At 41.5% G+C, this 21,639-nt stretch overlaps 1 protein-coding gene across 1 annotated transcript in view; it reads right to left on the bottom strand.

Annotated features, from left to right (window-relative positions):
* Positions 1 to 7,216: 7,216 nt before the first annotated feature.
* tnk2a (tyrosine kinase, non-receptor, 2a) overlaps positions 7,217 to 21,639 on the bottom strand; it is a 32,652-nt gene continuing 18,229 nt past the window's right edge. The window contains exons 15-20 of the mRNA XM_050056616.1: positions 20,742 to 20,945; positions 19,986 to 20,641; positions 16,141 to 16,276; positions 13,639 to 13,734; positions 11,399 to 11,526; positions 7,217 to 9,392 (exon numbers count right to left, since the gene is read on the bottom strand). Coding sequence (XP_049912573.1) covers positions 9,386 to 9,392; positions 11,399 to 11,526; positions 13,639 to 13,734; positions 16,141 to 16,276; positions 19,986 to 20,641; positions 20,742 to 20,945 — 1,227 coding nt within the window. The 3' untranslated portion in view covers positions 7,217 to 9,385. The remainder of the gene's footprint in view (positions 9,393 to 11,398; positions 11,527 to 13,638; positions 13,735 to 16,140; positions 16,277 to 19,985; positions 20,642 to 20,741; positions 20,946 to 21,639) is intronic.

The raw sequence follows: 21,639 nt of genomic DNA, 5'->3' as shown, positions 1-21,639 counted from the left end.
GCACAATAGCAAAATGGGGGGACAGAGTGTTATCATGTGTGTCACGGGTGTGATGTTATGTGTGCAACCCATCACGGGAGCTTTTAAAAGTAGATGGTAGCAGTTAGCAGTTAACTCAAAGGAGAACAACATAGTCCTTAAATGTCCGCAAATTGGGAAAACAGTGAGGTCCAGGAGCTTAAAGTCAGCGGTCACAGCGGGCCGGTGGCCAACAGTAGTGCCAGGTCTAACCTGTGTAACAACAGCAACAGAAAGTTTACTTATCTGGTGGGGAGTCAGGGCTGTCCAGGGTTGCGCTGACTGTATTTTGGTTGCTGCTGCCGCTTACTTGGGGTCTGTCTCCAGAACTGCTTCCCATTTTCCTCCCATCAAGGTAGTGTGTAGCAGCACGGAGCGAGGTGGAGGACATGCTGTGTTTTGAGGCTCAAGCTAGCTTCATAAACATGAACTTGAATTAATACCACAGCCATGAGTCTTTGGTTCCAGTTAGCAGAAGGCTAAACTATGATCAGCATTTCCTCTCCATCTCTGAAATGCTTCACCGATACTGACACATTTGATTTTGTTTATGGTTAGACTCTCTTATTAATGAGTCCGTCTTCCTTTTACAGGTTACTTTGCAGTGTAGGCAGTTCTTGCCAATACTAAAACAGCAACTTTCTCGACAAGATTCTCTGCCATTGAATGAGGTATGTAATGAAGCAATGTGCACGCACATCTGTGTTTGTAGGAACACCCTCTCTCTGAAATGACCTGTGATTTTTTGCCAAATGACGCCAAAATGAACCTGCCTACCCCAGTTTTATCATGTGTATACACACACAGTCACACACATCGTCCACACAAAGCCTGGAGGATATTATATCTCATAAGTTTCAAAGGTTGCCTATTGGAAATCTATTTTAATTGTTCTGTAATTTCAACCTTGAGTCAATATATTGGCAGTTCAACAGTGGATGTACTTCCTGCAGCAACTGAAGAAGTTTCAACCTGCCAAAGACAGTCATGGTGCATGGAGTCCATCCTCACCTCCTCTATCACCATCTGGTATGCTGCTGTCCCTGCCAAAGACAAGGGCAGAGTGCAGCATATTATTTGCTCCACTGAGAAGGTGATTGGCTCCGATCTGCAAATCTGATTCTGTCAACAAGCAACCACAGAGGTTAGAAGATATAAAAAGGTGCTGCCATTTAGTTGTAGCAGGAGCAAAGATTAGTTGTTAATTATAAAATGATATTTGCTCCTCCTGATAATTGTTTCGTTCATGATCACACACATATTCTTTGAGCATGACTGGCAGCACAGATTTAAAGTAATTTTCCCAAGGTGTTTCTCACTGGTCGAGGATATGAGAACATCTTTATACTGGCAGACTTGCCAATAATGTCTTGAATGATGATGAAGTTCTTTTGTATGAGTCAAGGTCACATGCAAAGCAGTCGAAATGGAGAGGGAAAATAACATTTATGAAGCGGACCACAAAGACAGCGATGAAAATACATATCCCTGAAATCAGCTCTTTTGTCAGGTGTGTTTGTAGTCCCGGAGGCTTGTACAGGGACAATGAGCGTTATCAGTGGGTCAGCTGTCCAGTTAGTCAATCCATAGTATTGATTAACTTATTGATTCACAATCCCTTTTGATCATTGGCGAGTCCTGAGTAATCAATCTCCCACAAACACAGGTCCAATCTCCATTGGACACTTTTTAACTGTGTCTGATTGTCTACAGGCTGCACGAATATGAGCTGCAGGTCTGAAAGACCGAAGTTATCAATGCACACTCCAGCATCAACTCAAATATTTTGATGCATCTTCTATTTAACACAAACCTCGCTTGGCTAAAACTTCAGCCAGGCGAGAGCGGAAGAAATCTGGCATTATTGGGACTGGCACGGCAAGTGATAAACAAGCTGTGCAGACAAAGATGGTCAGTGTTTTTGCGACAAAGTTTGATCTCAACCTGGCTGCCGACACACTCGGTGTCTATTTGAAAGAGAAGCTGGGTATGGATGTCAATGTTCGGAAAATTGACTCTGTACAAAGTAGATTCAGCTCTTTTTGTGTCACTGCTGAATGTAACGATGTTGCGGAGATGTATGAGATGCTCTGGCCAGTTGGGTCATTTTTCTGACTACTATGAATCACGCCGCCCTAAAGTGGCTGACTTGGGTGGCCCCGATGGACATCCCTGCTATCAGAGCTCTGCGCCGCTGTCCAACTGTGATGCACAGGAACCCCGCGAGTCTGCTGCCTCTGAAGCTGGGCCAGCGATCTCATACTGTGCCTGAAATCTTGCGAGCTCTAGATAAAGCCCAGCTGGATACTACTCCAGGTGGAGGTGTCTCGTCCTCGGTCCACAAAGTCGAAGTCAGGCAAAAAGTCAGCCATTATTCTATAAATCTTTCATAAAATAAATGAATGAACTTTTCAGGCTACTGTCTGGTTCTGCCTTCCAGCTGTTGCTGCTTGTTCTCGCGAGATTTCAGGCACGGTATGAGATCACTGCTTGTTCTCGCAATATTTCGGCCATGCTTTGGAAAGCAGAGCTAAATGGTAAACAAACATGGCACCACACCGGTAAGGTAAGACAACACGTTTACATGTTGTTTTCTATATGTTCTCTGACATTTATCCTAACGATATGAGGCGGTCTTTGTGGAAAAAAAGCTTGTTTAGTGGACTAACTTTGCACTTGAAGTATGCCCTTTCACTTACGTTTTAACAGGTCTGACGCTACTATGCGCCCCGGCTGTATCTAGGCTAACGGCTAACATGCTAACTATTATTTTTATGTCACTAGTCACTTGAAACAAATTTAGGACGATAGGAGACAGATTGAAATAAACCGAAATTTCCCTTTAAGTATGCCAGCTCTAGGCTCTGCCCTCTGCTTGCATGTGTTTCACAGGCCTCATGGTCATCTCATCAAAACAGCTGAATGGGTGTAACACTGGCTGTCTTGTGGGTGACACTGTTGTCAATCATCTCATGTATGCAGATAACTTGGTAATATGTAGTCTGTACAGTGCTGGACTGCAACAATTATTGAAAATTTGCACACAGTATGGCAAAGATTTTGACATCAAATATAATGCAAAAAAAAGTAACATCATGATGGTAAGAAGTAAAGAAGACAGGAAATTATCTTTTCCTACTTTTCATCTGTGTGATAATCCTCTCGTGATATGCAAGGAAATTAAGCACCTTGGGCATGTCCTCACTGATGATCTGACGGACAACAGAGATATTTACAGACAATGTTGTAAAATTTCTGCACAGGCCAATATGCTGCTGTGGAAATTTAAAATGTGTTCTGTTGATGTTAAGTGTTCAATGTTCAGAGCCTATGTCACACCTCTGTATACAGCTCATTTCTGGCATTCGTACAGTGTGAGGAGTATGCAGAGGCTCAGAGTGGCATACAATGATGTTATGAGGCTGTTGCTTCACATTCCCAGATGGCATAGTGCCAGTGTACTGTTTGTGTCTGCTGTTGTGCCTACATTTGAGGCTCTTTTAAGACAATTAATGTACAATTTTATGTCTCGCCTTGATGTGTCTGAGAACAGTATCATAGAGGCTCTAACCAGCCCTATGAGAAGCAGTTATCGGTACACATCTAGGCTCAGAGAGCACTGGCATAAGATTTATATTATATATGTATATTGAAAGGGCAGACATTCATGTTCCTGAGCATTTCATTTTATTGTGCGTAAGTCAGATAGAAATCCCATAAGTCAAAGCAAAGGCAAGACAATGTTACTCATATAACACATTTGATTCTAGGTAAACTTAAGGAATTAAAAAACTGTTGATGTTGATACGCCTGTTGAACGTTCCATTCTTGGGCTGCTTGTAAAGTGCCAGATATTGATTAAGTGTTTTGACTACAAGAAAAGTCAATGGGGAGACGCATCAAGCAAAGTTTGGACAGACACGACAGGTACATTTGGATAGGTTGGCGGGAATTGAAACAAGGACTCGATGCACAAGTTGAAAATGTTTCAACTTTGTGCGTAACCTGGGACTTTAAGAATCTGCTTCTTAAACGTTCAGAGATAAGAGGGAACAGTAGAGACACGAAGGAACTAACAGAAAGAAAAGGAGCCTCTGGTGAGAGGCTGAGCCGAGCACAAACACACAGGCATACTCCATTGCAAGATAGCTTACAGCTAACTAAGCTGGTACGTTGGCTGTTTGCGGTCAGATTTGCAACTTGAGGCTCCCGTTTCTCATTCAAACCCCACTGAAACTGCAACAGCAAGAAAACAAACTGGCACTAGAAAACACACACCACAAAACTTCTGTGTAGGCAGCACACACACTTAAAATGTGTAATCATAATTATGAACATGAGTTTAAGGTGTCGATCTGGTCTGATTAAGCGTCTGGGATGTGCCAGTACCCCACCTCACAACCCACATGACTGAATCTGCCACTAACACCTGGTACCAGACACCACAGGACACCCCCCAGAGGTCCTGTGTCCATGCCTCCAAGGTCAGAGCCAAGATCAATCCAAGGAGGCTCCACCGTGGATCGGAGGTACCTCTGGGGTACCAGCACATCCAACAAATTCTGGATCAGATCTGGATCTAGGAAATTTTGAGGCCAGGTCGACGCTTTGAGCTCTTTCTCACATTCCTCGGGTCACTGCTGACCAGTTTTTGCAGTGTGGCATGGTGCATTGTCCTGCTGGGTGGGGAGCACTGCCATCAGGGAGTGCCATTGCCATGAGGTTGTGTACTTGTTCTGCAACAATATTTGGGTGGGTGGAGCGTGTCAAGTGGCATCCATATGAGTGCCAGGACTAAAGATTTCCTAGCAGGACATTGCACTGTAATAAGATGATCAATGTTCTTCACTTCATCGGTCAGTCGTTTTCATGTTTTGGCTGATCAGTGTATACACACAGAGCATTATGAGGCTATTTTAATAGTAAAAATAAAAATAAAGGCCAGAGCGTCTCAGTTGGCTATACTTAGTAGAGTACAGTATTTTGCGAGAAAAGACTTCAAACATAAACACAGCACGTATGACTGATTTTCAACAAAGGACTCTTGATACCCGTAAGCTTTAGAAACATATGCAAAATATAACTTTTTTCCCCATCAACATCACAAAAACATACATAATGACACATGTACACACACGAAACCACTTTGCACAACCAATATATGATTTTTGGAAGCAAGGACGTGGTGACACCTTGTGGTTACATTTGTGTGTGTGTGTGTGTGTGTGTGTGTGTGTTTGTGTGTGTCACAAAGGTGCCTATGTATGAGTGCACAGTATACAGTTGTGTGTGTGTGTGTGTGTGTGTTTGTCCCATGCACCATCAGTGAATGTGACAGAGTGCTTACTGCTGTAGCAAATAAGTGCAGAGCGAGCGTCCGGGGGAGTCCAGGGATCACACTGAGCAATCGAACCACAATGCACTGCAGCTGCGATCAATTTAGGAAGCAAGAGAGTGTGTGTGTGAGTGAGTGAGGGAGACAGGGGGGTGGCGGCCAGAAGGTCCCATAATGGAAAGGTCACAGGTTTGATCCCTGAGGAAGCAGAGACAAGACTTCCATTAGAGAAAGGACTCCTGCACTGTCTGAACCCATCACTCTGCTCACACGCAGTTTGGAGGATGTTCGGTGACTGACAGCGAGTTTTAGTAAACATGCTAAGACTTGAACTCTGGGACTTATGTCCTGTGTAAAACATTAAATACCAGTGAAAATTGCACTCCTCTGATCATTATAATAAAAACCTTTGAAGTGACATTAGAGGAGAGCAATCAAGAATAAATGTGTTTATTGGTCACAGCGATAAAACAAAATGCAGATATGAATATTTGGGTTTCCTTTTCCTTACAGAGGTCAAAAACTGACTTATTACAAGAATGATAAAGTTAATAATAACTGCAGCAACTGAAATAAACACAAATAGAAATTAATTCAAATAAATGTAAAACTGTTTATGCAATACAAATGTTACTAAAATTTAAGAATATATTAAAGTATAATATTATATATAATATTATTTTATGACCTATATATAAATGAAAATATGAAAAAGCAAAAGTCCACGTTACATTAACTTCAGATATGAACAACTTAACATCTTTACTGTTAACCTTGTTTATATTTTTTGGATTGTTTTGTATTTTTGATGTCTTACTCTTTTGCTACTTTGCACCGTAGCTGCTGCACAATTGCCCTCAATATTAATAAAGCTCAATCTTATCACCCCCTTTGAGTTTAATTAGCCCATTAAATAGCCATTATCAGTTGTTATCACTGCCATTACAATGCTTCATATGTGGCAAACTGAATCTACCAGTAGTCCAGAAGATGCATTTCCAACATTGTGATACAGTTACAGTTTGTTGGGTTTCACTTCACTGAAATTATGTAATTAGGTTTAGGAAAAGATGGTAGTTTGGGTTAAAATTAGTACACTTTTAATATGATCTGATGTAACGTTACATTATATAAGTTTACTTTAGGTATATCAGTCAACCTTGACTTTTGGTTTCACACAGAATAGGAACTGTCCTGGGTGAAAGTCCTGCATTTGTTTGACCCATCCATCCAACTAGCATCCTCTTCACGTAGACTTCGGTGTTCTCTATACATCACCCGACTTCCTCTTTTGTTCCCATCATAATTACTACAACCGCTAGAGGTCGCTTCCTAACAATGAACGTAAATTTAGCAAGTTCAGTAGGTTAGTATTACCTCAAATCTATGCTCTCCATGACAAGAGATAGCCATTTAATAGACATAACATTCAGAGCAGGTTATCTTATTCTATTTATTTATTTTATTTTTTTTTACATCCCCTCAGCAGAACTAATTTTCCTGTTGGAGGAAAAGCATTATTGATGTCACCAGCTGCAGTGTATTAAACCTTTAATACTGTGTGCAAACAAAAGCCTGGCCTGATTGTTTCTTTTTCCATTTCCTTATTTTCAGTTTATTTGACCATAGTATTTATTCATTATTTACCCTGTTTATTATAAGTCAGCTTTGGTCTTCCATCACCCTGTGGTGAGTTCAAAGACCTCAACTTTTACTTTTTGTTGTGATTTTTCAAAGACCTCAACTGCATTGCATCATCCATATGCTCATGTACGGAGCGGGCTTGAGAGGAGACTTTAATGTTGGCTTTGTTCAAGACCTTTATGAAATAAACAAAGAACAAAAAGGGTTTTTAAAAGAGAGACTCAAATTTTAATCTTTATTAAAAAACCTTAGAGGCCTTATATGCATTTTTCATTAATAAGCGGCTATAATATTACAGTATAATGCAGTCAGCAACACATACAGCAGAGTGACTACAAGAGCTTACAACTGAGCATAGAGGGAACGATATCTCACACATACACACACAGACATACAAAAACAAGTTTAACATTTTTGCCACAACTATGTCTGACTTTTCTAATTCAATTGTATGAATTGTATGGACAAAGTGAGCAACCTGTAACAAAGGTTACAATATTATAACCCTAGTTCTATTAACACAGGCAGAGCCCTCTACTGGACTCTATGGTAATACTTTCCTCCAGTAACAAGCATGGAGTTGCCCACTGGAATTTGCATAAACATAGCCTGCCAAGCAGGACATGCCGACCTGCATACATGAGAGACCCGAAGTATATAGGAGACGTATGAAGGCATCAGCATTCTACATCTTCACCAAGCAGCGCAGGAGTGATAGGGCCCCTAGATAGAGGGCTCTGCCTGTGCTAACAGAACTAGGGTTTCAATATCGTAACCTGCGTTCTCCCTAACACAGGCTCCGCCCCCTACTGGACTGTTTGGGTACAGTGGGTGGAACCCAATGATTGAACACCTTGTCGCGACGTAACATCAACCCAGCCACACCGATCCTAACCGGTTAAAGGTTAGTCGCCGTAGCCCTCCTACTTCTTTATAACCGAAACTGGCGCAGTGGACAAGCAGGGGCTCCAGCCAACCCAGGTAGTATGCCACAGAGCTGTGTGGGGCCATGGTCTAACTTTACAGGTGTCAAAAGCTGATCAGTGTGCAATTGCCACCCCGAAGAGAAAAAGGATGTTGTTGCCATAATACAGCTGCCATATATTCTGTGGGCTCCTGAAGTATTTGGGTAGGCATGTCCTGTTTGGTTGACTACATTTATGCAAATTACAGTGGGCAAATGCATACTTGTGATTGGAGGAAAGTATTACTCATAGAGTCCAGTAGGGGGCTCTGCTTGTGTGAAACAGAACTAATGTTCTCTTAGATGCAAATTAGCTGCAAGAATGGGCAACTTGTTATCCATTCCTATCTTGTTTAGCTGCTCATTATTAGATCACATATTATGATCAATAGCTGCGCACACACACTATAAAGTTGGACGTCAGCTGCTGTCACAACCTGCAGCACTAAGCACACATGCGCACACTCACACACAGCAGTTGCCTTTGACAGTTAAGCTCTCCCGCATGTGTTTGATTATCATGCAGCAGTCAGTTTGATAAGAAGAGATAAAAAACATCCACTTCAGGTTCTTTAAATATGTAACTTGTGGAGGTTCGACTTGGTGCCTCATACCCTGTATTCATAAGGAGATGGTAGATATCTTCACATTTCTGTTCTGGCGTCTTATTGCCTACAATAAGATCTAAAATTCCTGCCTTTGTAACGCCTAAAAAGCTTTGTTTACAACACAAATAATGCATTAATAGTACCTGACATGCTATCATTACACATCAGCATCTTATTCACTTCACTAACTAGATAAATCTGATTCTGACCAGCAGTTAATGTGTCCTCAAAAATATCCATGTGTGTGTCCACACACGCAGTAAAGTGCTATATACAATACAGCATCTTAGCAGTTCATAAAAACATACAACTATATCATTAGCTGACATTTCCCTGATTTATAATGCTTCATTAACAGCAGAAAGGCATGGGCATTTACAGTGTTTGTACATATATGTAAGCTTATGCGTGTACACACACACACACACCTGAACATGCACGCATTCACAGCAGACACAAACGCAGTACAAGTTTGCATTATAGCTACCAGCAGAAACTTGTCATTAACTCATGTAGTAAAACAACATAAATAGCAACTTTTCAAGTAAAAAGTGTGACTCATTCAACAAGCTGCTCTGTTCTGTTCTGTTAGGTAATAATGAGCATGCATGTGTATGACAGGTAAAGTAGGTGTTCACAGTACATTAAGTGAGGCACATGTACTGCTTTATGTTCCTCCTTTCATCAAAAAGCATCAGTGTGTCTTGAGTGCTCGGAACGGTGAGTCATCCGAGCAGTTCAGTATTGGCGTGTTGATCCGACTGACATCAGGAGCTCGTAAGTGGTTGATTACCGCTCAGTTATGTCTTCCTGTTGTCACTTCCTGTGAGACATACAAAGAGAGAGATGGCATCATGTGGAGAACAGGAAAATCTGTTATGTAATTATGGCTGTAGCCACCACTGGCACCACTGAAGTCCAGTCCTCGGTATTTTCTCCAAGGTGTATATAATACAAGTCATGAAATGATTGCATAAAAATAACTTTACTTTCTGAACGCCAAGATTACCATTTGATGTGCGTGTGGGTGGGTGGTGAAAAACTTTACTCAGCTCGGTGGTTCTTTAATTATGCCACCAACTTGAGGAAACCTAACAGGCAGCCGAATCCATCAAGGCATGATACATGTAACTTTATAGGTTTACTGGTGGACTGCATGTAGCACATTCATCCCCAGACATCATCTGACCATTAACACCTGTGTGGCCGCGCTACATTACAGAGGACTGACTACATTTTTAGGTTCATACTTCTATTTTGTGTTACTACCAGAACATGTTTACATACTTTAGTGTTAAAAAATATTAATTTTCCTCATACTGTCTGTGCTAAAACACCTGTATTCACCCTCTCTGAGACAGCAGCTGTTTCTTTAAGCTCCCCTCCTAAAGAGCCCAGTCAGCAACATTAATTATCAGATGTTTTGCGATATTGTTAGCCTGCTCTATATTTCCAGACTGTAATGTGGATTTTTAAATGCAACATTTAACCTGATTGTCCTGTATAACTGCTTGACTGATCAGATCTCTAATGACATATTTAAAAAAAAAAAAAAGTGACCAAATTCAGGATGTTGCATAGGAAACTCATTTACTCAACTCTGTAAGCCCCCTCAGCTCTAAAGAGTTTTTCTTTTTTTCTTTAAAAAAAAGGGGGGCTATCAGAAACTGGTATATTTTTGGAAATACTATTATCTACTCTCTTGTCAAGAGTTTAATGAGAAAATTATTATGATTCTCATGACTATACAAAAACCACAGCTAAATATTTGTGCTCAGTAAACGAGGCCATTTTTCAACTGTTAAATGATTTCTACAAAGTTAAGCAGACGTAAATAGACTAAAGGAAAACAAAACTCAGTGAAAGTTGAAATAAATAAAATGAAAACTAATTTAAAGTTAAAGCTATAGTGCGTAACTTCTGTCGCCTCCCAGCGGATAATGCGTTATTACAACTAATAAGCCGGCGGCACTTCCATGTACACAGAGTAACACTCGCCACACACTGTGTACACAGAGTAACACTTGCCAGTCGCCACACACCGTGTACACAGAGTAACACTTGCCAGTCGCCACACACCATACACAGAGTAACACTTGCCTTTGTGGTAGGATCCACTTCTGAACCGTGTCTCGGTCGCTTCTCCGCCATGTTGCTTTCTCTTTCTACCTGCGCTCTACCTCTTGCTATGACACTCTCCGCTCTTCCTCCCCCTCCCTTCTTGTTGTGAGGAAGCATTTCCTGTGTGCCAGCATGGGAATGTCGCCAGTCGACACGCAAACTAAAAATGATATATATTGAAAAATACCGCGAGATGTTAGAGGAGCCGATCGGCTTAATCAGCATTGTGTCATCTCCTCTAGTAGTGGCTTGGGTGAAACGGACATTTACAGACCTGTAGAAGTTACGCACTATAGCTTTAAATTATATCAAAAATAAAATTGAGCAATGGTGACTTGTCATTGGCATAACAGTGGTAAGAGATGCCATTTTCACAGATTATGACAGGAAATGCCTGTAAAAGGGATTAAAAGTGGTACCAAAATTGACCCCTGAGGCACACCATACCTGTTTTGTTCTACTCACTGTTTCTACCAACCTCCAGACTCTATAATTTGACAACCACTAAAACTGACAAAGACATTTTAGAATTAAAAGAATAAAACTCCTCAGAGAAGCGTTGACAGCATGTGTGCACTCAGACTGAGTTGTCTTATCAGTGGCAAGAACACCAAACAGACAATGCTACAAAGAGCAGATGGAGTGACATTATCATTCATATGTGGTTGTGTTGTCAGAGAAACTCGGGAAGGTTTTTGGAACCATTACCTTTTTCGATGTGGTCCATATGTGTCCAGCATGAGCGTGCTGGCCTGTTCCAGGTTCATCTGGCAGCGCTGCAGAAGCTCTTCACACTCGGCTCTAGATCGCAGGCCCAGACGAAACAACTGCTCCACCTACAACACAGACAGAAAGAAGAAGGATGTTAAGCAGGGAGGTAGGCAAGTTGTTCAGTGTAGACTGCTACGTGTTTTATTATTGAATGATTCTCTCACCTGCACTGAGTTACATGTGTTTATTGTCCTGATATAATTCCACTTCAATGTGCACTTTTAACATCTGAGAAGTGACAGGACTTCAAAAATTCAGCTTTATCATAGTTTAAGTATACATGACCATTTCTATATCAACTACTCACACCATGATACATTGAATTCGGGAAGGAAAAGGTTTTTTTCTTGCATACCACAGTAAACGAAGAACCTAAAAATCTATTCTTGCTAAATTGAAGTCATAGGGGTCCACGTTTATAGCAAAACTATACTAAAACACCTGTTTACAAACTCCCATACAACTTGTGTGGTATAATCCAAGTCTCATTTATCCAGTCGTAATACTTCCAAATGGGCCCTTTCCAATGGGAAACTGACCTTAAAGTAAAACTTATCTATGCCCTCTTCAAAGCCAGACTCCATTGACAAAAACAGTAATTTTACCTGACTGATCAGAGGAACTGCTGCTCATCTAACTGTGCCTCAAACGGCAGTTTGTTTGTGTTAATGTGTGACTTTGGTGTCTTAATAGGTTAGTTTAGATTCACCAAAGTCACACATTAACACACAAACTACCTACTGAGACAGTGGTAGATCAGCAGCGATCATTTTCAGCAAGGTAAAATTACTGTTTTTGTCAATGGAGTTTGGCTTTGAAGAGAGCAAAGATAAATTTAATTTTCAGGTCAGCTCCCCATCAGACAGGGCTGTCTGTTTGGGAAGTGCTGAGCATACGTCTGGATAAATGAGTCTTGGATTATACTGCAACAGTTGTGTGAGAGTTTGTAAATGTATGTTTTCATAGTTTTGCTGTTGTTAAATGCAGACGATTATAAAGTCAATTCATTAAATTGTTTTCCATTTTTGGATTCTTTGTTCACTGTTGAGACATGAAAAAAAAGTTTTCTTTCAAAATACAATGGTGTGAGTAACTGATATACAAATGGTCTTTGGGGGAGAGTAATTCTTAAAGGCGGGCTTGTGTTTCTCAGCCATTGTCAGGTGGGGCTGTGAGCTCAGGAACAGTCTGTGCGTCAAGCTTCCTCTGATTTGTCCAGACCAGCACATTATCAGGGCCACACCACCAAAACTAAATGCATATTAATGCAATTAATGATTATCATTGCCATTCCTGTCCGGTCTGACTTGCATAATAATTTCGTCTTCCTTGCACCACTCCCTCTATTTTCTTGTATCATCCAGTCTGATCTGCTTTTGGGGCCACTGAGGCATGGACATTGTTAATTAAGAATTGAGATCCCAGTCTCTTCTGGGAATTACTGCCAAAATCTACTCCTTTTCTGAGAAAAAACAAAACGTGCAAGAACCCAGAATTTGTGGGTTCTCGTGTGCATCTGTTTGTGTAAAAGAAAAACTCATAATAAACACGATTTCATGACTAATCATCCATAGTCATCTTCATCTTCTAACCGCTTCATCCTCTTGAGGGTCGCGGGGGGGCTGGAGCTTATCCCAGCTGACATCGGGCGAGAGGCAGGGTACACCCTGGACAGGTTGCCAGACTATCGCAGGGCTGACACATAGAGACAAACAACCATTCACGCTCACATTCACACCTACGGACAATTTAGAGTTATCAATTAACCTAGTCCCCAATCTGCATGTCTTTGGACTGTGGGAGGAAGCCGGAGTGCCCGGAGAGAACCCACGCTGACACGGGGAGAACATGCAAACTCCGCACAGAAGGGCTCCCACACCCGGGATCGAACCGGCAACCCTCTTGCTGTGAGGCGACAGTGCTAACCACCACACCACCGTGCCGCCCATCATCCATAGTCATGTATTTAAAAATTATTTATGGTTATCACAGCTTTCCCAGTGAAGCAGTGCTGGAAAATTAAAATCACAGGAGAAACTTCTGCTCACTTTTATCTGTTAAGTTTGTAGGAAATGTTATTTTACCACCTGGTGGTAACACCTACCCAAAGGCACAACGGACGGAGTCGAGCTTTCAAGGCAAACAAAGTCATATTCAATGAAAAGATGTTAATGTACCTTCAAATGATTAATGGCCTGAGGGATACTCCAGTTGTGACTCTGCAGAGCGGCCTGACATTCCTCCAGCGTGACACCGTGTACTGCTCCCTGGACCTGTCAATAATGCCATGAACTTATAAAAATGGAGGTTAAACTTTAAAGAAACACGACTGGATGGAGGGATTTTTTTGTATCTTAAAAAATGGTATATAAAGAAAATGATTTTTAAAAAAGTTGTCTAATCTGTAAACAACTGCAAAGTCTTGAAAAAGTACAACCCCAAATCCCCAAAAAATGTGACGTTGTGTAAAAATGTGAATAAAAACCAAACCTTTTTTGACCTATGTTCAATTGAATACAGTACAAAAGACATGATATTTAATATTCAAACGATGAATATTGTTTTTTGTAAAATATATACATTTTTTCTGAATTTGATGTCTGCAGCACATTCCGAAAAAGTTGGGACAGGAGCAACAAAAGACTGAGAAAGTTGTGAAAGGCTCAAAAAACACCCGCTTGCAACATTTAGCAGGTTAACAGGTTAATTGGTAACAGACTGAGATACCATGTTGGGTCTGAAAGGGGCTTTCTTGAAAGGCTCAGTCGTTGACAAGCAAGGATTGTCACTTTGTGAAAAACAGTGTGGGCAAACAGTCCGACAGTTTAAGAACAACCTTTCTCAATGCGCAGTTGCAAAGAATTTAGGCATTTTTAGGAGCGTTTTAGATGTACGCTTCCATTTCCACACTGACGCCCTCCCCCAAGTCTATTTTTTCTATAGTTCAGTGAAGTGTAATCTGCATAGACAGCTGTTTAAATCACACAACTAGGCTCTCAGTTTGTCTGTGTATCCGGTAAACAAACAGAAAAAAGTGCCCGAGTCCCAAACAGTCTGGCTCACTCTGGCTGGTGGGCAGTGAGGGGTCACTCCTATGTTCCCACAGTTCAATGTTCCTCAGCTCTATATGGCACATAATGGGAACCTGAAACAGCTCTGTATTTGCTTAATATGACAGTTGGTTAGGGGACTAAAATCATGACTCTGAGAGTGATGAAATTGTACTGGCACAGGTCTTTGTCTAAATATAGCTGCTGTTTGTGTTAGGGGGACAGCTCCAAAATGAACTGCAGCCCACGGATAAGAAGGAATTAATTAACAATTAACAGTTCAGGCATGAAAAAGGAGCTCACTAAGGGTTAGAAAAGGTTGCTGTAGCAAGAACATTGCCTTTGTACTGTATATGGGACACCCGCTCTACCCACTAAACCCACCAGGTGCCCCTTAATCTGACATTTTAATCTATGTATTGCTCTTCATCTGATGTGTTTATTATAGTGATACGCAGAGTAAACCAAAGCTATTTAACAGAGGGTGACAGTGGCATGGACTCAATGGGATTGTTGTAACTGAGGAGTATAAGATCGTGGGAACAACCTTGGGGATATAGGCTAGATATGCTCCCAGGGTTGTTTGGTTTTGGCTCTGCAGTTTTCAATATGGCAGCCGAGTCGCAAACTTTCTCATTTTACAGTGAAAATATGTTTCTGAAAACATTAAAGGTAAGAAATAGCCAGTGCAATGACAGAATCATGATTTGTATTTGATCAGCGCGGCCTAGTTTAAGAGTTTGATCAGAGTTTCACGCTACTGTGGATGGCCCTCATTTGCATGAGTCAAGATTATGCAAATTTCAATACATCAAATGGTCAATCAGCCTGCCGTGCTGTATCCATCATGCGATGTAAGGGCGAATTTCCTGCTCTACATAAAAAATAAATAGGATCCGTCAACTTCACATACGTCAACGGATCCAGTGTGTCTCGGCTATCACTTGCTATGGTGGGCGGAGAATAAAATCATGGCTCAATACATAAAAACACTGTTGATTTCTTCCCTTGGAGCAGGCATAAAAAAATTTCAGTTAAAAAAATTTCTGTTGTGAGCCTGGTGAAGGCAGACTAGCCTGCTGTTGTCCAGTCACTTCTTTAGGCACTGCAACTGACTACAGAGATGAAGATAGAGTGTGGATTGGATGACAGCACGCTGACAGGCCACTCATGCCTCGCTCTCATCTCACTTCCAGTGGGAATTCCCGGTAAGACCAGCAGGCAAACTGTTCAATCCTTTAAGTACATAAATACTGAATGCCATCTTGTCAGACTTTGAAAGTGCTCGAGGCACATGGAGGAGATTTCCACCTTGTGACTGGAGAGATGTGCAGGGGTTATACACTGACAGCTTGTCTGAGATGTACTGTAGAGACAGAGCATCATGTGCTCTGTAGCCGAAAGGATGGTTTTAAATTGTATTCTGAAAACAGGGTTCCCAGTGAAGGTTTCGGAGCACTGGAGTCATACAGCCTGATTTTTTTGTCCTGGTAAGGACTTGTGCAGCTCTGGATAAATTGTAATCTATGGATTGACACATTCATAGAAAAATTACCAAAATCCAGATCTATCTGACTCAGTTGAGGGAGAAAAAAAAGATACTGTGCATTTTATTTCTCTTTCTCTTACCTGTGTGACGCTCTGCTCGTGTTGCATGATGGGAGCTGCAGGTCCTCCGTTGTTGTTGTTGTAGGAGGAGTTTGGTTTGGCTCCGCCGGGATGCTGAATCATGGGTTTCACTGCCGCCATATTGGCTGCTCCGTATCTGATTCAAAATATGGTGACAGTTTTCATAATTAGGTATGAATAAATAGATAACAATGTGTGGCTGCACTTTAATTTATACTCTGAATCAAAGCGTGTATGACATGATAATGAGTCTGAAAAATATCCAAATATATCCACAACTATTACACATATTCCGACATATTAATTTACTGGCAAAGTTAATCTGCTAGTAAAGACAACAGCTACTTAAAGCAGTGGTTCCAACCTGGTCCAGCAACAGGGTCCAGGTTTCTCGTCATTAGTCAGTAGATCTGTGCCTGTATAAAAGTACTTTAAAATGAAGTGTGTTTTTTACAAACTTGACACATTCGGGAGTCACTTCAGAATGGACCAGCAACCCACTTTTGGACCACGACCCACCAGTTGGGAACCACTGCCTTAGAGAGTGATTGTTTTGTCAACTGTAAAGTATGAACTTTAAAACTATTAAAATTCGTTCTCTTGGTGAAAAGGATTCAAAACTGTTTTTAAAATGGCTGCAAATGACAATAAGGGGTCTATAAGTAAATAAGAATCAGACTTAAGTGGACTATAATATCAGTATTGAATTTTTTAAAAACAATTTCACGCAAAGACTGCAAAAGAAAAGAGTTAAGATTTGTATCAAACGACTTCAAACGTCACAATTTGAGTCCAGTCTTTTACATTGTAGCTACAAAATAAAAATATTTTTAATCATTATCTATCAAAGTGAGGACAATAGTTGGCTTTCTGCACAGAATTAAGAACTGTTTTCCTTTTGTACATAGAAAAAGAATTGTAGAATTTGTGTTTTTGTTTTGGATTATGGGGATGTTATGTACGGAAAAGCTGCTGCGTCTACACTGAGATGACTGGATGCTCTCTACCACTCAGCCCTAAGTTTCTTAACAGGTGATTCTTACAGCACCCATCACTGCCACCTTAACTAAAAGCTTGGTTGGCCATATTTGGCTGTGAGGCAGGAACAGCATTGGTATTTGTTCAGTTATAAAGCTTTAATGCAGATGCTTCCGGCCTATATTTCATCCCTTTTAATGCTGACCTCACATACTCTTGGTGCTCTTTCACAGAATAGGTTGTTGCTTCACATCCCCTTAATCAGAACTGAACCAGGAAGGGTGTCATTCTCTTACAGTGCACCTTATACATGGAGTAATCTGCAAAAAACCTTAAACTTGGACACTGTGCCACCCTTAAAATGCCTTGTTTCTGATCTTGTTTCAATTGAGAGTAAATGCTTTTAACTCTACATCTACATTATCACGCTGTATTTCTACTTGAAGCGATCATTTATTGCTATTGTTGTTTGTTGTTGTGTATGATTTCATATCTGTTTTAATTGATATGCACGATGGTTCTCTGTTTGCTTATTGATTGTTTTTAATGTCTTTGTTCATGCTCAGCATCACTGAAAAACGAAGGTCTCCCTCATTCGATTTCCCGAGTCTTAAAGGTTTTGATGAATGAATGAATTCATTTGTTTGTTTTTCCCTCATTGTTGCATTTCTGTTTTATTATTTTTGTTTTTCATCTATTTTTCTCTTTAATGTGCAAAAACCTGTTGTGAATTGTGTAATTTCATTGTGAGGATCAAAAGGAGAGTTGGACCTGTTGGAATCAAAATAAACCACATAACTATCTCCCCTGCAGACTGAAGACAGGAAACTAATGCACCAAAAACATCTTAAAGAGGCAACGTCACTGTCTGGAAAACAAATTAAATAATGGGTCTGGATTGAACCTTCTTTTTTTGCCTGAGTGAACAACACTTCACATGGAGACAAACCCAGCTCAGTCAGGCTGTCAGTCACACAGCACTTTCTCACTCTGTATCGAGTGTCGGCTGCTCTCTCTGGGTGTTACATGAGCTTTCGTTTCAAAACTGTGGTATTACGTCAACATTGTTTGGTGTTGTCAGTATTTTAGGAACAATGAGAGTGAGCTGCAAAAGCCGTTTTATTGTATGACATGCAAGAAACTGCTAACAAAACAATGTTTCATCTTGACTTAGACTGACTGACGCCAGTGGACGTATTCTAATGTGGCGAGTACTTCAAGGCTGTCTTTGTTTCAAGGCCTGTAATCACTGTCTCTATGAGACAGAAGTTATACTTAGAAACAAGGAAACTATGGTTAGACAGTAAAGGACAATTCACCCCCATTATGACCAATTATGTCACTATAAGATGTCAATTACACATCCTGTTTCACGTTGAATCGTGACAAAAACTTTGTTTTAGTCGCCACCGGTGAAAAAGAATCCACAAATTATATCAAAATATCCATTTACAAACTCTCACACAACTCATGCAGTATAATATAGTCTCATTTATCCAGTTGCATGCTCAGTACTTCTCAAACAGACAGCCCTTTCCAACAGGAAACTGAATAGAAAGTGAAACACCTCCATGCTCTCATCTTAGCCAGACTCCATTGACAAAAACAGTAATTTTACCTCTCTGAACACAGGAGCTGCTGGTCTAAGACTGCCTCAATCAGTTAGTTTGTTTGTGTTATTGTGTGACTTTGGCGTTTTAAAGCGTTAGCTTGTCTTAAGCAAAGTTGCACAATAACACAAACAAACTGCAAATAGAGGCAGTGTTAGACCAGCAGCTCCTGTGTTCAGTGAGGTAAAATTACTGTTTTTTCTAAATGGAGTCTAGCTTTGAAAAAGGCATAGATAGGTTTTACTTTCTGTAAAACTTTAATTAAAGGACTAGTCCATATTAAACACCCAGTCCCTTTTACTAGCCTGGTGTGGCTACACATTTTGACAAATAAAGGCCTGTCTCAATTAGACGCCTGGTCTGGTTGCCAAGCAGTTCAATTTTTTATAAAAGTTCTTAGGATGTATAAAAGTGGGACGTTGGCTACCTTAAATATGTGTCCATTCCTTGATAACCCTGTAAGTTGTCCATATTCCTTAAGTCTGTAAGGGTCCTCAAAGATCCAAAGGGTTTTTCATTAAATTTAATCTAAGTTGTGAGTATTGCTTTAACAGGATAAAGTGGTGTTGTGTCGATATGACGAGTGCCCTAATCCTCTCTGTGATGTGCTGTCTGTCGGAGCTAGATCAAATGAATGATTGATTTTTTTCATAAATTATCTGAAGCCAAATTTTTAAACAAGTGATATTTATACTTGTTTAAATAAATACTTTGATTTGATAATTTTGTGTGAAAGAAATTAAAGGCCTGTCCCAAATATAGGCCCGTTGATATTAGTGATTTAAGCAAATAGTAGCCTGCGCTTTTAATTTAAGTTTTACAGTACAGTAAGGTTTTAGCATAAATGCATGTGTTTACAAAGTACTGAGCATACGACAGGATAAATGAGACTTGGATTAAACTGCACAAATTATGTAAGAGTTTGTAAACAGATGTTTTGATATAGTTTTGCTGATGTTAAACATGGACTCCTATGACTGATCACGGTTTTTTTTGTCATTTTTGGATTCTCTGTTCACCATAGGCATGCTAGAAAAACAAAGTTTTCTTCACAAATTCAACGTAACACAGGGTGAGTAACTGATATACAAATGGTTATTTGGGAGATGAAGTATTCCTTTAAAGTAGTCATGCTACCTTCGCATATACAACTCCATTGTAGGGATTTAGGAAATGTGACATCCTGCAGATCAACTTGTAAAGGGTCAAGCAGAATGTGTCTCCAAATAAACACAGTGTTTGATATCAGAAGCACACCTTTCTAGAAAAGCTGGTCGCTCTGGCAGCGGTGCGGGAGCGGAGCTTGGGGAGCTGTCAATCAGTGAGGAAAGGGTACGCCCCTCACGAAAGGCGAGAGGATCCAGTAAGGAGCTGGATGCGTAGGATGAACCACGAGCTGAGAGCTGGGAGGATTGTGATGTGGCTTGAGCCGGGGAGGACAAAGATGTCGAGTTGGAGGACAGAAGGGGGCCCAGGAGTCCAGACGCTCGGCGTGGGGAGACAGAGAGCGGAGGAGGAGGCAGGACAACAGGGTAGGAGGATAGCGGCGGCACCAGTGGAAGGGGAGAGGAGGAGCGGGAGCCCGGCTGAGAGAAGGCGTGGTCTCTGGGTGGGATCTGAGGAGGTGTATCGTCCTCATCGCCCAGAGAGATGGAGCTGGAGCGGGCCTGTGGGTGGGTGGTGCGGGTGGAGAGGTTGCGCTTGGAGGGACGCAGCGGGGGGACGGGGCTGCGAGGAGGCAGCACCGGCCGGTCCTCGAAGCAGCAGGGGAAAGAGGAGGTAGAGGTGGAGGAGGGGGAGGGTGGAGGTAGGAGGATCTGTCTGTGGGGGCCCAGCGGAGCCAGGGGTATAGGGAGCGGGGAGGAGGGGAGGGAGCGGCCTGTTGCCATGGGAACCTGCAGCTTCACCATCACCTGCACCCACAAAGACAGACAGAAATATCAACATGTGTCTGTTTGTGAGAAGGAAGAAAAATCTGATAAACGGAAACTACACGTTCATCACTTTCTTTACCTCTCTCTGTAGTTCTTGGAAGAGGTCAGCTGACTGCGACTCGCTCCTGCCCGCCATAGCGCTGCTGGGCGTGGTTACAGCCTCTTCAGTGAATCCCTTGTTGATAGATCGCACCTCCAGGTCCTCTGATTGGTCCTCGAGCTCCGGTGCAACCTCGTCGTAAGATGGCTGAGGGAGAGGCCAGTCCAGGATGGATGGGGTGTCCTGTGGGGGAGAATGATGGAAGTTTGAGAAGCCCCTACAAGCCCTGTTGAGGGTTGTAGAGGGGCTCGACCCTTTTCCAACTGACATTGGGCAAGAGGTGGGGTACACCTTGGACAGGTCGCCAGACAACCATTCACACCTAGACTACAGCTCACATTTACACTTAAAGGCAATGTAGAGTCACCAATTAACCTGCATGTCTTCGGATTGTGGGAGGAAGCCAGAGTACCTAGAGAAAACTCATGCGGACACGGGGAGAACATACAGGCTCCGCACAGAGGGGCTCCCCCACCCCGGGTTCGTGCCCCCCACCCTGGTTTGAACCTGGAAACCTCTTGCTGTGAGGCGACAATACTTACCACTGTACCACTGTGATGCATATGGATGATACTGCAAATTCTAAAACATGGATACTTCACACTTATCGTCAGTCGGGCAGCACATAAGATCAAAAATAACCACAGATTCAAGGTGGGCACCCAAGATTAATGCCATTAATTCATTATCTGACATTATGTGTCCCTTTGCGTCTAGGTTATGGGGATGAATGTTGGCCAGTAAATTGTCTTTCAGAACATTATGATGTTGCAGCGAAGGTAACCCTTGAGCTTACTTGTCATTACTTTGTCCATCTGTGTGAAATTTTGTCACAGTTCGTGTATGAATTCCTGGCCAACAAAAGATAGTTGTGCAA

The sequence above is a fragment of the Epinephelus moara genome, chromosome 11, assembly GCF_006386435.1.
Source record: "Epinephelus moara isolate mb chromosome 11, YSFRI_EMoa_1.0, whole genome shotgun sequence".
Taxonomy (NCBI): domain Eukaryota; kingdom Metazoa; phylum Chordata; class Actinopteri; order Perciformes; family Serranidae; genus Epinephelus; species Epinephelus moara.
The sequence above is the reverse complement of the archived record's forward strand: the minus strand, read 5'-3'. Positions and strand labels throughout refer to the sequence as shown.